At 42.0% G+C, this 16884-nt stretch overlaps 1 protein-coding gene and 1 long non-coding RNA gene across 2 annotated transcripts in view; both read right to left on the bottom strand.

Moving 5' to 3' along the window:
- Positions 1 to 4055, bottom strand: part of znf827 (zinc finger protein 827) — a 119130-nt gene extending 115075 nt beyond the window's left edge. Inside the window, exon 1 of the mRNA XM_088075896.1 lies at positions 3599 to 4055. Coding sequence (XP_087932022.1) covers positions 3599 to 3641 — 43 coding nt within the window. The 5' untranslated portion in view covers positions 3642 to 4055. The remainder of the gene's footprint in view (positions 1 to 3598) is intronic.
- A 1103-nt stretch (positions 4056 to 5158) lies between these two features.
- The window catches only part of LOC148189992 (uncharacterized), a 102897-nt gene continuing 91171 nt past the window's right edge, over positions 5159 to 16884 (bottom strand). The window contains exons 8-9 of the long non-coding RNA XR_015776267.1: positions 6012 to 6070; positions 5159 to 5753 (exon numbers count right to left, since the gene is read on the bottom strand). This is a non-coding gene — a long non-coding RNA (uncharacterized LOC148189992). The remainder of the gene's footprint in view (positions 5754 to 6011; positions 6071 to 16884) is intronic.

Genomic DNA, 16884 nt, shown 5'->3' with positions numbered 1-16884 from the left:
AGCCACCCAGTCAGTCAGCTATTGGCTGACGAAGAGGAGCCAATATCTGTCTAGAAATGTTAAAAATCTCTCCATCTCAAATGTAGATTACCAGGGGATAAGTAAGCAGAATACAAATGTTCCTCCCAATACACTTAAGGTTGTGCTCTTTCTGATATGAACTCTCTCAGTCTATATTTTTAACACACTCACCCACTTACTTTTAGAGACTTTGAGCACAAGAGTGACAACTGGTTGAGACACGAATGGAGCTTGTCTGATCTACGGCTATGTACATTTTGAAACATTATATGCCAGACAATACTGAATATTTAGGCCAGTTCTGGATGACCCGATGTCATTTTTGAAATCACAAACCAACCTACACAAAACATTAAACCTTACGAGCATTTTCACTAATGCTAACTTTAAAGAGTGAGTATTAAGGCAGTAAAATTACACAAACAATAACACACTGCAAGGTCATAAAGAATGGCAGTTTTCATTGTGGCACCAAAGGTCATGTTTACTTGTCAGAGTGAAGGCGCCATACTGTACTGTGACCTCCATAGCCAGCTTATGTACCCACAGACGCGCGCACACACAAACACAAACACACAAGGGTTGCCTGTTCACTTTCACGTGTGCGTGCCTTGCGCACACACTTAAAGAATAGTCTCTTCTCACAAGCTGTGCCACAGACAATAGGACAGTGCACACCAGGCTACACAGCCCATATATCTGGGTCTTTGCTAAGATAAAGCACCTCCAGCATTAAAGCCAGTGTATTAGCTTGCCCTTTTTCACCACAGATGAAGAGATTTTGAAGCTCGATATTGTGCTTGTTGGCTGGCACACCACCAGGGTGTTGTTGGCTGAATAATGAAAACACACAGACTGACAGCGAATGGCATGAGGTGACACTTCCATTCTAGAGTGGGAAGATCCAAAACAAAGCGCAAAAAGCTTCTGACAAATTCATACTTTCCTGTGACAGTTTGTTGACTGAGGAGGGAAACAACTCCTAAATCAGAAAAGGCTTTCATTTAAACCCAGGAACATAGGCACAGCAGTGCTCCAGTACAGTGCCTACACAGGAGTACATGATTTCAGATGTGTGGGTGAGGGGTATTTTCGCTCCAGACCAATTAGGTGGCAGCTTAATTGAAAGGTTGACACGGGCTAACTTTGGTCTTGTTGGCCAAAAGACGGGAAATATTGGATGTTTGACAGCTCCAGACTGCATAATGATGACGCTGTGTGAAATACAGCTTTCAACTGTGGTATAATTTGAGTCAATATAAAAATTTCATACAATTTAAATGATGGATCTCACCATTTTTTAATATAACAAGCCAATTTAACCTATTAATTACTGTACATTTGGTACTAAAAAAAAAAGGGTGTCCTTAAATATTCTAATCATTACAAAGCAGGGGTTTTTGTTTATATTTGTAATTTGTTTCTGTTTTTGTTTATAAAACATTCCTATTAATGAAAATTAACCTCAAGAGAACAGTTGCATGTTGCAATCACTCATAAGGTGCTAAAACATGATTTTATGTTTCCTGCAAAAAACAGAAAATGTTTTTATTCACATCACAAAAATATTCAAACATTATGAGTATACATGTGTCCCTGTTAACAAGGTGACATGTAATAAAATCCTACGCAATGACTCACACCAACTGACCAAGAGACTTTTTATTTGGAAGAAAAATGTAAGCTACAACTTATCAAAGCATCGGCGGGCCATACTGTACTCCATACTGTATTCTCCGTCTAATCATAAACAAGTGTGTGAATGACCAAAGAGAAATTCAAGAAATAGTGCCCAATTTCAGGTACTGAAATAAGAGACTACCGCATGTATTACATGATTACACTACATGCTAAATACGCTTCACAAGACACTGATTTTTGTAAACGATGAAATTAACATATTCAGTGACAAGCTTTTTCTACACAAAGCCTCTGTATGCAGAGTGGCTGTAAAAAAGCTACAGTGGGTTATATCCGGTTATATATAAATGATATATAAATATCACGACCCCGTTCTGTGCACTTTAGCCATATAGCTTACATACTGCTAATGCAGCGTGAGTGAGGGCTCTCTGTCCAAATATCTCCCTGTCACTCAGTCACATACACACAGGGATAAACTCACAGTCACTCACTACTGTCACCCAGCCTCAGCCTCTATGCCTCCCAGCCAACCGCTGCTATTTCCCAAGTTCAAGCCTAGGTCAAACACCTGAGCAGTACCACAGAACAATGCAACAAAAAAAAAAAAAGTGTAAAGCTACACCAGTAGTGTACATTTGATTGTGTAAGACACATTAAAACTGTAAAAAAGGTGCAGGGACCCATTGATTCTTCAAACCCTTTAAAATAAAATTCAAAAAAAGAGACAACTTAAAGTGCCTTTTCTTTTTGTGGTGATGAACAGCTGGCATGGCTTGACATTTAAGAAATGAAGAAGACAGAGTCATAAGATAAATGCATGAAGCCGTCGTTGATTTAAAGATGAATCACGGTTATTCATTACATTTGCATAGCCAATGTGACTAAATGAGCTGTTTGCTTACGCATTTATTAAGCAGGAAAAAAAAATGTCCCTCTCGGATAATTCCTTTAATAATAATGGTTGTCATTGCCCACTACCATCCATAAGCAATCCTCTAGTGGCCGGAGAGTGTTATCGCAGCTTTTCATTATCTCGACTGATAAAAGGCACAATATCCAAGATACGGAGGGTCAAATGTACAAAAGTAAACCAACCTCCTGCTAAAATCAACTACACGGAGATCACAATGTGTTTCTGCAGCATCGCTGTGTTATTTCGAGCAACGTGGTGAAGCACAAGTGTCGTTTCTCTTTTCTAACCGCGTTATTGATCGTAGTCTGTCTGCAATGAATGGCTGCAAAGGGAAGGGGGGAAAAACCCTGAACTTCAGGTGACCGACCATGGCTCTGACATAGCCTGCATGCAGACTGGGAGGGGTAGAAAAAAAATACATCAGCTTGGAGGAGGAAAAAAAAACCTCTCCACACTTTTTAAAGTCGACGACAAACAAGCGCGAACAAATTCGGGTTCCGCGGTTTGGAGCAGCCAAACTATGAGGCGAAAGTTACACGTTTATCGCCGAGGAAATTAAGTTTACCGAGCGTTGCTAGATAGCGCTATTGCTAACTAGGAGGGTACGGGGGAGCCAGACTCTGGCTTGTCTGATCCGACTGACCCTTCATTTTATTGCGGCCAGACTCCCAGATCCTCCCCTTTCTACCCGAAAAGCGACCTAGCAAGCGGCGAGCACATTACCCGAAAACCCTCTGCCGTTATTCCTCCGCACACACAACCGACACATATGCCAACTGACCGCAACCTTTAGCGGAACCGGACCTTTTATCGATTATACTCTTTAATAAAGCCACGTATCATTTATCCACTCACTGCTTAAGCTAACGTTGCCCATCGCCAACAACATGGCTGCCTCGCTCGGACCTAAAAAGGGAGAAATAACCTACGCCGAGTCTTTTGTCTGTTTCACCTCTTTAACCCTAAACTACTGCGCAAAACACACGGAGAGCCGTTAAAATTGAACAAATGGAGACTTACGTGAAGGCAGGCGCTTGGGTTGCTCCTGCTTCCTCCTTGGCATTTTCCCCCGTTTTTAATCACATTCTCGTCCTTGTTTAGGGATAAGAAGAAAAAAGGTTTTTCCCATTGAGACTGGAGGCGCCAGTGATGGCAGGGACTTGGTCGTGCACCTGGCTTTGCTCGGTTTAAAGTGTATTGTTGGGGAATGGGAACACAGGCGGAGGAGGTGCCGCTGTTGTTGTTGCCGTGTCTTGACTATGGCTGCTCTCGGTGCAAGTGTGTCTCCGAGCCCCTAACTAACACTAATGCAGGGATCAAAGGGCAGCAACAGCAGAGCAGACACACACACACACACACACACGCTCACACACAGACACACGCGCGCGCACACACACATCCACGCACACTCACACTCCACTCACACACGTTCACACGCTCTCTCACACACACTCACGCACACACTCGGACACGCTCTCGCGCGCACGCACACATTCGAAGAGCTCGCCCCCGAGAGCAGCGTACGGACAAGGTGCCCCCGAGCTTTCAGGGTGTATTGCTGAAAAGAAAATGTATTTGAGAAAAAAAAAAAAAGAAAGGAGAGAATAAATCAGCAGAGAGACCATATTGATCGAGTCGAATTACATTAACGGAATCTATTTAATTTTCCTCAGAAAAATAACATAATAGTGAGTGACGATAATAATTTATGCGAATGATGCATACATGAATTTAAACGCTATGAAATAAAAGCAGAGGCATGTTAAACACGAATTTAGCTTGCCTTAGCAAAACAGACAATGGGCCACAATTACTTAGTCTTTATTTAAATTATAGATACGTATCTTAATTGCAGCATGATAAAATTAAATGCTAAAAAATTAGGCTAATTTTGACTAGATAACTTAGTTATCACAGAGATTTTTGCAAACTTTGACCTACCTGTCCACTTAGCATGTCTGTTTGGGTAGACAACATGAGATTTACTATACTAACGTACTGGTATATTTATGCCAGGTTGCAAACAAGACATTACAAAGCTCAGTATTGATTCTTTGAGTTATCTTTTGTTATGGTTGTACAATTCCATGTTTGGTCTTTATCCTTTTCTTTGTTAAGCATTTCATACACAATTTGTGACAATTTAACTCAATGGAAACTGGCTTCTAATGTACATATTACCTACATGTTGGGATTGTACTTAAGTAAAGAGTCTACTGAAAAATAAATATGTATGTTCATTATAACCTTGCTAAAATAACAAAGTTTAGGGTAGCCTAAGACTTTTGCACAGCACTGCACATTAAGTCTACGTTGCTATGTAATAATCACACTGAAATACTTTTGCTTTTTTTAACATTAGTATTAATGGCATTAGTACATCCAGGTTATTTATAGACTCAAAGAGGAAGACATCTCAAGCCATAACACCCACTCTTTCCCCTGAAAAGTTTGTACTCTGCTGCCATTTATCCATGATTTATATACTAAAAAATAAAAGTTGCATTAAAAGAAAACAAGTGCAACTTGAAGTGTACATTTATTAATAAAAAAAAAAACATCATCATCAGAGCATCCCTATATTTTTATATGGTTTATTTCACCTCTTCCTACCTCCCTTTCTCACACACAGGAAACGTGTGTATGAAGCATACATGTCAGGCTGCTAATTTAAAAACTGCCTGCTGAGTTTTACCTAGAATTGTCTATTAAAAGAACAGTAATAAAAAAAAAAAGGTACATCATGTGGGAACCAGTACAAATCAGGTGGGGATAATAATAACAGGTGTCAGTGTCAGAAAGACGTCCAACAATTATCCAACCCAATGTAGTCATCTCCTCATCAAAGTTGAGAGACCAAAACTGGCCAGAGCTGAATCCTCCTCCCTCTCAGCTGGGTGTTGGGGCTTTTTCACAGCGCAGGCTGTCCCCCACTCCCTGCTGTTGGACTCCTCCAGGCTGCGTTCTGTTGGCCTGCCGCGTTCTTTCACACCTCGGCCGTGTGTGAGGAGAGCTGTGTCTTCATCCCTCCATCCTTCCATCCTCCAGTCCTCCTCCTGCCATGCCTTCCACCCACCCCCAGCGGAGGCGCAGGAGGCTCGTTACCGTGGCAATTAGTGAAAAGCCCAAATTAGCCCTCTTGGCTGTCCACAGGTGACAAAGACACTTTGCATTTCTGCTAATTAGGAAACAGAACAACATGATTAAATGGGGCCTATCAGGAGGAGAGTGGACAAACATGTTCCACAAATAGAAAAGAGTTATATATTATTGCATCTCCTGCATGAAATGATTAAGACATCCCATTAGGTTTTTCATTTGTGGCGAGGATAATGCGGGGCTGTGATACTGAATATTATAATGGTTTTACATTACAGTTTTAATGGACTTGTGTGAGTGTGTGTGTGTGTGTGTAGACAGCTGTGTTCCTCACCTTCAGCTGCAGATGAACGGTCCACTGACAGGTGCTCTGACCAAAGAGTCGATGAGCTGCTACAAGGAAAAGGTTAAATTCTTTTTGGTTTTTGTATCTCTTGCACATTTTCTGTGTTTTTGTGAACAGCACAAAATATGCATATGGCAAGACCTCTAGATGATTTCTCTAAGTACCTCGGGGAAAAAGTACTATAGCTCTCTTGGTAAAACAGTCAACTTGGACAAACAGTTATAAATTAAACACTGTCCAGCATATATGTGTTTGTGCGATTTTTTTAGAAACAAGTTGTAAAAGATGAAAAAGTTGACTTTAAGAGCACACACAGACATTTTCTGGTTCAGATCAGTTACCATATCTATATAACACAGTGCAGTGCAAACAGTATTTTTATTATTCCACTAAATCGTTGTAATGCAGCAGCTCTGCCTTGTGATGAAATTACAGCTGAATGTCGTTATTCTGCTGGTTCCTAGATTTCTGAAAGTGATGTTTATGCTCACAAATTAGGTATTAACAATCTGAGGAAAGCTGAAGTTCTCCTGCTGTGTGAGTGTTAAATCTTGCTCTGTGTATCCAAGCTTTTCTTATGACACCATATTAGTGATAATTTATGACACACAAACTCCATGTAATATCAAACTTCATTTACCAGCCTGACTCATTCAAGACATAAATCTGTGTAGAAATCCCAGACTGCATCTGCATTTAGTGGCATCATTTTCACTAAACAATTTAATTAACAGATAATAAGATATACTTGACTACTAGTTAGTGCCGGACTTAAGCACAGTTGGCGCTCCAAACAAGAACAAATAAAAACAACAGCTCATAAGAAAGAAACTCTTAGGAGTGCCAAATAGCTCAACAGGTAGAGCAGGCTCCCCGCGTACAGAGGCTGCATCCTTGCTGCAGCCGCTGCAGGTTCAACTCCGACCTGTGGCCCTTTGCTGCATGTCATCCCCTCTCTCTCCCCCTTTCACACTTAAGCTGTCCTATATATTTTCAAAGGCAAAAGACAAAACAAAATCTTACAAAAACAAAGAAATCAACTCTAAAAAACAACTTGGGTGACAAACAATAATAATAACTTTGTGCTTTTGTTGCACAAATAAATAAACGTAAATACAAGGTGTTTTAACCACGTTGTGAATGTATTTTTGACAAAGACTGTATGCATCTTACAAGCACACAGTGTACATTTATGGTGAAAACAGACGTGTATTTTGAAAAAAAAAAACACAGTGCATGTAACAGGCATGAATTGACACGCGGCCCTGGAACATCAACAACAGACGCAGGAGGATATCTAGCGCATCATGCATAGAAATCAAAGTCCACTGACCAAGAGCCAATATTTGATGAGTCGGGATGAGAATGTGTTGAAATTTCTACTTCTTTCTTTCTTTTTTTGGTACAGCATCATGAATGGCTTCTACCTTTTTTTCCTCTTACTCTAATGCTCTCCACATACACTCCACCATACCCATCATTTTTCCCTTCTGTCTGATTTTTCCTTTTTTTTATAAAATTATCCCCACCCCCGAGGCGACCGCCCATATTGCCTATTGAAAAATTTGCCACTGCTACTACAGTGTTTGTCTTGATGGCTTTTTTTGTCCCCAGTTGAGTTTGGTCACTGTGGGGAGGTCACAGCCTGTTCTCTGACCCCGACAATGCCAGGCAGCTGAGGTAATGCTGGCAACAGGACAGTCTGCTGATAGTAGCCATGGCAACACTGACATGACCTCACTCAGGGTTGAACCTAAAGGTCATTCCTCATTGCTCCAGGAATGAGTGCTCCAGCTAAATTACCAGTTGCAGATCTCAAGTTTCCCAGCTGGATTTCTGTACACATACACTAATGCAAAAAGACTTTCACTGAATAATGCCACAATAAGTGCTGTGCATCAGCTTTTCTAACAACGTGAAGACGTAGAATACACTCAAGGTCAATTAGAATTGTTTTGTTTCACTCTCCAATAACTGGTGCAGGTTCCCTGCTTTGAAAACGGCTCATATTGTCAGTCGGCATTATTACTACTTATTAAAATGGTTCCCTATAGTGGTACAACAGTTAGTGGGGGCTAAATGAGTTTCAGGTGCTTCAGTGGAGGATGGAGCAGACTGGAGAGAAATGAGCTAACTTGCTTATGTGCCTTGGGGGCAAACTGAACATCCTCCAGATTCCTCTCCTTTTCTCTGTCTTTTTCTTCCTCTCCTCTCAGGCCCTGTCCTGTGCGGGCAAGGCTGGTCGGGCTAACGTTAGGCTCGGCCAGTCAGATGTTGCCCTGGGGTAAACAGAAACATCTGTCCCCTGCCCAGCCGTGACTGTCGCTGAGTGATAAATCCTGGGGTGGCTTGTGCCAACGCTGTCCGGCGTGCCACCTGTCCCCCTCCTACACAATATCCCCAACCCAACCCCTGCACATACACACTCACTTCACCCTATTTGCACTCGTCCGCCTTCATCCTGACAGTGTGACAGAAGCAGGTGGTTCACTCCCTTTTTGCCCTCTGGCCTTCTATGCTCTCGTCCCCGGTTGGCACATTTATGCAGGGAGCGAGAAGGGTTGTCGCCTCTAGCAAATACCAGCGGAGAGACCTCTACCAGGTTATTCAGCAACGGCCCTAAGAAACTCAAAAGCCTGTAGCGGTCGTTTTCTTTAATCAGGCATAATGTCTGCAGATCAGATAAACTAAGTTTCACAAAGGTCAACAAAAAAACCTCAGTGAAAAAAAAAACACACCAGAAAGTGCTGGAGTTTTCAGAGAATGTGACTTAAATGGCAATGATTTTTACATATTCAAGGATTTTTATTCTACAACTTGTCTGACCTTCTTGTAAGTTCAACTGTCAGACAAAAGCACGGACATATACTGACATATACTTTATCTCTGCCTGTCATGTCTTTCTCTCCTGCTACCACTTCCTCTCTCTGCTCAACTACTTTTACTAAAGTGACAGAGGCAGGTGGCCAACTTCCTGCCCTTTGACCTTCAGCAGTTTCCCTGCAGTAAGAAGACACACACAAACACACACAGAGCGAAATAGGAGGAGGAGCCTAGGCTGGCCTGGGTGAACTGGGGCAGAGGTCTTGCAAAAGGCCCTGGAGGGAAGCGAAGGTCCTTCAACTCAGGGACAAGAGTTATTTTAGCAGTGCCAAACCTGACAGGCTGAATGATAATCCCCAACACAGTGCATATGCACATCACAGGGAGAGCACAGTTTCAAACGCAGCCCTGTCGAACTAAAAACTGACTAAAAACTGCAGAGAGTCAGTGAGCTGATTAGTGGCACACTCCTTACGAACACAGTTCTAAAAACTGTGCTCTTTTATCATTTCAAAAGGTTTGCACACTAAATTGCAGCACATTTTTCACAGAAAAAGTCACCAAGAACTTTACAGTAACAGTGTCTGCCACCTGCCTCTAAATCACTTTTTCATTCCAGAGGCTGGGTGAGCAAAATTATTATAATATATAATCTAATAATTACAAAAAGTGTTATGAACAGCTATTCATTTGTCCACCCTTCTGCCCTTGGCTGCTTGACTATCTTTTTTTCTTTACAATATGTCTGAACTATTCTTGCAAAAGGCCAGTGATAAATTCTTTATACCATTTAAAATAATATCAAATGAAAGAGCACTTCAGCACTAAAACGTGTGTTCTTTTGAGCAGTACTTTGTGCACGTCTGTGTGCATGATTTGCATGTTTGTTTTATGCCTCTATGTGTGTGTAAGAGGACCCCCGCTGATTAATGTCACTTCATATTGTAATGGAGCGTGCTGAACGTGTTCTGATATCTGTAATGTGTTACCAGTCTCAGCTTGATTTTTATTGCCATGGTCTAATAGGATATTGCCACTATCACAATTTGGATTAACTTCCATATCACTGCTGTTAAACCGAGTAAGGTTTGTATGTGTGCGCACACAAATGATGGAGAAGTGGGGATGTCTATCAGGGTGGGCTGCTCTGGTCGATTAATTTCACATTCAGCACCTCCTTCATAATGTGTCTCTCCTGTTTGTCACCACAATAGTTTTCATTATGAACACTTACACTGCTGTTGTTTCCCCTCTCATTGATGTTGTGCTGGTGGAAACATTTTTGACCTGGTGTAAAATAAGGCACTCCTGTCTAAATTTGCTACAGGGGACACTGTACTGGCAAGCGCTTTTTTTGACCAGTCTTTTATGATTGGCTCTGATGCACACACACACACACGCGCGCGCGCACACAGGTATAACGATCCCCGGTAAAGAGGTCTGGCACGCTTTTGTACGAACATTTTTTCGTCAGCGGGGAGCAGGGAACTCTATGCAGAGGAGGCTGCCCTTGCTCTGTGAGTCCTTTGTCTCCCTACATCCCCAAGCTCCACCTCTCTCTCCACCAGCCCTCCAATGGGAGAGCCTTCAGGTGTTGACCTTATCGGGTGGAGGTCAAAGCCAGGTCAGGGATCTGTTGCTAGGCTACCATCAGATAAGTGGCGAGGGTAGGCAGCAGTGGGTAGCTCTGTCATTCAGGGCTTGTCATGTAATCTTGTTCATTTGCAGACAATTGTCTGGACGTCAGAAAGGCTATCTGGCCCATACTGTTGTAATGAAACACATTAAAATATTAAAACCAGCCATGCTGAGCATTGGCAGCTCCACTTGGCACATGCCTTTTTTTTACAGTCATGCCAACTGTCATGCAGTAACATGAACCCCTTAAATACGCTTGTGTGGTTGGCTGTGTTGAAATTGCTGAAGAGGACTGGGTGCTATTCCTTTGGGGTTTTTTTTTCTTTTTTTCCCCTGTATCATTTGATAGTTTGTAATATTAAACAAATTAAATTAATGATAAAAATTAATAAAACCTCATGTACACAACCAGTGATTAAAAACTTATGTCTTGAAAATTGGTCAAAATAGCTTAATGACGTGTTATAAGGATTCATATAGCAGTAATATCAGCTGTTATGAGCATGTTTTCCAACTTAAAATATTTTTATTTACCCAAGTGCACAACTATTATAGGTTGGTTAAAATGTGTAATTACATATACGTGTGCTTTTGCATTTATGAGTGTATATATCTATATGTATATGTGAATATGCATGAATATGTACATGCATGTGTATGTGTATATATTTTTGCAGATTTTACTTTTATTTAAGATGGGTCTTCCCCTAGGTTTTCAATTTGTTTTGCATTTATTTTAATCGTGTTTTGTATCTGGGGAACACATATGTACCATTTTGTCTTCTGTGTTCTTTAAAATTAAACTTATTAAAAAGTAAATAACAAAAAAAGAACTCATATCCATCTGTGTACATACAGTATGTATTTTTCCTGCACATACTGTAGATAAATAAATGGATGAATTCATTCATGACTCGTGACTCAGTTAGGGGTACAGGTGGGAAGGCATCTTGTTGTTTGCTAACCTCCAACCTTTAAATAGAGTACAAAGAGTGCTACAGCAGCCTGTTTGAAGAGGGAGGGAGGAGGGAGGGAGGGAAGGAAGGAGAGAGGGAGAAAGAAAGAAAAAAAGGGAGATAGTTGTTGCATCTTCACACAAACATGGTCTGTTCTCCCACTCTGCCATTCCACCACCTGGACCGAGCTATGTGGGAGACTGCGCCACACAGTGATGAACGACACCGAAAAGGACAATCTCTGTTCACGCTGCGGGTCATGTGGAGTAAGACGGGTTGACACAGCATCTGTGTCATATCACAGGTTCCTCTTTTGTGACACCTGCATTTTGTCAATGTCACCCACTCAGCCGTTCAGGTTAACCGCCAGGGTCTGAGAGGAAGTGGCCTTTGGAGGCCGTGCGAGGAGCAAGACCTCAGACAGTGAGACATAAAGAGACCTAGATAAGGCACGTGGCAATTTATCCATGCCAGTCCTTGTACTGTAGCTCCAACATGGGATCTCGTCTGTTAGATTGGCGCATTGTGAAAAGAGGTTCTCAGTGTCTGGGCGCTTGCCAGCTGACATTCCACGGAGACAAATTGAGAGAGAGGCTCCGGCAGATTTATCGGGCCATTGGCTCGCCTCAGGAATTCTCTTGTAACATGGCACTCCTGTGAAAGGGATAAAGAAATTAGTGTAAAACAGACCCCCCCTCCCCACCCCCTCTCCCACTGCACCCGTTCAGATATCTAGTACTACTTGTAACCCCCCCCCTCCCTCACGCACACTTCCTTTTTTTTATATAAACGTGGATGAATACAAGATGGATGGGTCTGAGCTTGAGTCCTCTTATTTCTATGAATATTCAAGAGGGTGGGCAAGCGAACGTTGCTGTATTCTGGCTGTTGAGTCACAGGTCCTCAGTGGCAGGAAGCACTGCTGGTCAAATGACAGAGAGAGAGAGAAGGAGAGAGAGACATGGAGGAGAGAGGGAGATATGCGTGTGTGTGGGATTTGAAAGGAACTGCTCCTGGCTGTCTTGGATATTTATTCCTTTCTAAAGCAATGAGGTGTTTGGAGAAAGAGGCCAGTTATGTTCCTAATGCTACAGCGAGAACGGGGAGCATTCTTCTGCACTTGCCCTAACAGACTTCAGATCTGTGAACATAACAACGCTTTGACCTGTTGTTGATCAAAATTTGATTGATTTTTTCCAAACGGTCTGCAGATCATGAAAATACACAACCTTCTTATTAAATATTCATACAACCATACATTATATACACCATAAAATAATAAGGATTAATTATTAATTACTGGTACAAGCATCCCGGCTGGAAATTCACTTCCTGGTTTTGCATACAATAGAGCCCTGATGCCATCTCCCGTATCATCTGTCAGCATCTAGAGGTTATCTGCCAAGTTGATGAACAGAGAGATTGGCTATGAAACACAAGGTGTGACAGTATGGCAATATGTTATAGTATGCAGGCAGAGCTCATCAGGAAAGAGAGGACGAGCGGCTTTGTTCCAAATGTCACGATGCATATTTATGGGCGCACTGGAGTGGCTCCTTGTATAAGCACCATTCACCATCTATCAAGCAAAACCACTACAGTGTCTCTCTTTGACAACTTGGTAGGATAGTGTTGTGTGACAAAGTGATCAAACTGGGCGATCTGCTCATGGCTCCAGCCAAATTTTCTTGTGAAACTGACTGTCATTTTGACAGTCGAGACAATAAAGCATGCTGAGGTTAACAAAGTGTAATTATTAGTTACTGCGCACACGATTATTTTCATGACAGGATGCTTCTAGGCAAACTTATCCACACAGGCTTGTCATACTGTTGAAAATTATTTTAAGGATTGTGTAATGCTCTTTTTTGCCTAATGTGACAAAAAATGGATGTGGAGCCTTAAAAATGCATTCCCTCCTTGCCTCAGATTGAGATATTAAAGGGAAGCGAGGGAGGATAAGGTGACATGAGAGGGTGTCAGACAGAAAGGACAGACAGACAGATACGAGCAGAGCCCTCAGCATAAGCTCCGCTGAGCTCTCTTTCCACTAAGGAAGATCTCAGGAGAGTTGTATGCTGGCTGGCTGGCTGCGCCTGGGCCATATAGCACAGGATGGGCAGTCTGACTGTCTGTCTGCGGTGCCGCTCCTTGGGGAAAGAACATGGCTCCAGGGCTGTAGCTGATTTGAGATGGTCCCAGGACTAACCCCTGGGGGACACCAACCAGGCACAATTGGTTCTCTGAACCTCTCTTTTTAGGCTTTTGAAAGCAGTGGAGCTTGGTGGCTGTGGAGAGGCGGAACAAGAGGAAGGCTTTCATTTTGACTGTGAGCAGCTCAGTGGATTTCCTCCAAATTACAGGGAGTGATTACATCCCACCTCGTCTGCCTCCCGCCACCCCCCTCTCTCAGCATGGGGGCCCCCGGGCAGCCAACCACTGTCAACTGTCAGTGCTCACAGCTGAGTCATTAAGTGGAAGTTGAGCGATGTGTCATTGGCACAGAAATAATAAGGAGCAAAACCCAAAGCATGGGGACAGTCGTTGCACCCCGTGGGTAATTCACCACTGCTTATAAATTTGGATTCTTTATTGCACAGTTACAGGCTATGGCGAGGGAGCTCTTACAGGGTATGTGCGGATGTGCAGGTGCGACCACCTGTTATAGTGTGTTCTGCTTTACAGTTACATGAACACAAAGCAGGCATGAAGGGAGTCACAAGCGCTTTGAATAAGTCAGCCATTTAAAACAACCCTCGGTGCCACAAAGGCAGCAGATCCAAGCATCAAGCCCTGCAGCTGAGGTTTCCTGGCCCCTTTTTGATGGAAGAAAGGTTTCCCATCACTTCCAAGCTATTACCTCCATACAGTTAGGGATTACATAGAAGCAGGAGCAGGGACACTCTGTCTACCAATCTGTTTTTTTATTTGAAAACTCCCCCAAGCTTTTCCATTATCTTCTCCATATCAAGCTTGACCTGAAGAGAAAACCTGGCTTCAGAAGGGTCAATGCAGTCTAGACTTTCTCCTCATCCTGCACAGCTGACCCCCACCTCCACCCACATCCTGCATATTGCCTTAGGCTACAAGAGGGATGCGCCTCCCCCTCCTCCTTATTCCCTCTCACCTCAAGCCCCTGCCTCCTTTGGTCCAGTTCCCCATTTCCCACCTACAATAGCATCTCCCGTCACCATAATCTTTCTATTTCACTGGCCCGCCCCTTGGGCTTAAGAGGTCTAGAGATGGAGATGGGATTTGTCTCTCAATTGACAGCACTGCTGTTGTGCTTTCTGGCTGTCCACTCGTACACTAGAACGAACGGTCAAATATATATATATATTTTTAAAGAGAAGTCATGCGCTGTATGTCCAGACATCGATATGTTGGATGTTAAAGATATTTGACTTCATAGAGATGATGAAAAGAAGAGCCGAAAGCAGAAAATGAGTTACAGCTATCTAATGATACTAATAATAATATCTATTACTTGTGATAAAATATGATATGAAGGACTATTACTCACTGTAATGATGCTGCCAATAAACCTCATGTTATACCATCACTACTGCCGCTTCTTTTGCAGTACTACTATGTGTACTGCAACTGCTGCTGCTACTAATAAAATATGGTTTTAGTAACATATTAAATATGGAATTTACTGTAACCAACAGCGATTAAACATGAATAAATGGATTTTAGGTAAATGATGAAAGGACTTGCATTTGTATAGCACCTTTCTTGTCTTCCAACCAAAACGCTGTAACACCAAATGTCACATTCACCCATTCACACACACATCACACACTGCTGGTCAAGGCTACCGTATAAGCTGCCACCTGCTATTCAGTTAAATTCATAAGCATTCACATGCCAATGGTACAAGCGCCGTGACTCACTTTCTTGTCCAAGGATACTTCCACATGTAGACAGGAGGAGTGGGGGATCGAACCGCAGACTCTCGGATTAGCTGATGACCCGCTCTACCCCGAGCCACAGCTGCCACTTGGAGCAACAAGCTGTCAACACAACACTGACATATTATCACCTTTTAAGTAAGGTGATAGTGTGTAACTTATTAAAAAACAGCTGCTTCTATACACATCCAGCGGTTACAAAGCAAAAACATCTTCATCCATTTGGAGTCATGAATTTTCACCACCTGATAAATTTAAGTCCACACTGTAAAATCTGACAAGTTGATACGGCTTTAAAAAACTCTAGGAAACCGATTGCTTTGAAAAATATAACTAAATATAACTATTAGTCTTAATTTATGTTTACCTTATATCTAATTGTTAAGTTTATTTAAAATCTATGTTTACTCCATTTTGTAAAGTTGTTGCAACTTAAAAAAGGCCGAGTTTAATTAAATCAATCTTTCTAAGTTTTATCAACTTCAGCAAACCAAGTTTACTGTGCTATATATTGGTATTCTGCTGGTCATATTTGTGTATTCTTAAATATGTTTTTGTTTTTTTTCACAGAACTTGCAGATCTCCTAACTTCATCATTCTCTTTTTTGATGGTCAAGTTAAGTCCGACTGTCTTTGTTTACAGAAGTTGCTAACTCTTTTCAATACAATACGACAATTTCAGTTGTCATTTTCATTCATGTCTGGAGTGCCTTACTCAGCCTGCTGCCCCTGCGACCCGGCCCCCGGATAAGCAGCTTTACAACATTAAGTTAATACAGCTAAATATAACAATTAGATATAAAGTAAACATACATTTAGATTAATAGTTATATTTACTTTACTTTGTCAAGGCAATCGTTTTCCAAGATTATTTTAAGTTACCTCAACCAAATTTTACAGTGCAGTATATGCTCTATTTTAGCTCTGAATTTCTCTTCACCAAGTCCTGACGGGTATATCTGGCACTTATGTTGTTAAATACTCCATTAGTTTACCGGCTACTCACTAACTGTGTCTGTTTGCCCTTTGGTGCTGAGCAAGCGGTATACAGTAGGTTTTTAGAGCATTTTTTCTCTGAAAACAGCTGCCTACTGCAGCTGGAAACAATGTTTACAAGAGCGGTTAGACTGAACCAACACAGTCCAAAACAAACAGTGAGCTGAAAGATGCTGAAATGCTCCGTAAAGCTGAGAGAAACTTTAGAGTCAGATAATTGTTGTGGTAATGGTAATGGACCTGCACTTGTATAGTGCCTTTCTAGTCTTCCACCCACTCAAAGCGCCTTTACACAACATGTCACATTCACCCATTCACACACTGGTGGTCAAGGCTACCATACATGACTGGTACTCAGTAACCCTTCACACACACTTACACACCAGTGGATCAGCCACTGGGACTCATTTGGGCACAGCAATACTTCAACATGCGGACTGATCCACCAATCTTCCAATTAATGGACAGATACTAGTTTTATATACTGCGTTGTAGCATGAGGCATGTAGTTTTATATCTTTACAGACTTTTCAC

This window comes from Plectropomus leopardus, chromosome 3 (genome assembly GCF_026936395.1).
Source record: "Plectropomus leopardus strain MGB_pleo_1.0 chromosome 3, ASM2693639v1, whole genome shotgun sequence".
NCBI classification, from domain to species: domain Eukaryota; kingdom Metazoa; phylum Chordata; class Actinopteri; order Perciformes; family Serranidae; genus Plectropomus; species Plectropomus leopardus.
Note: the sequence above shows the minus strand (reverse complement) of the source record. Positions and strands in the feature narration are given on the sequence as shown.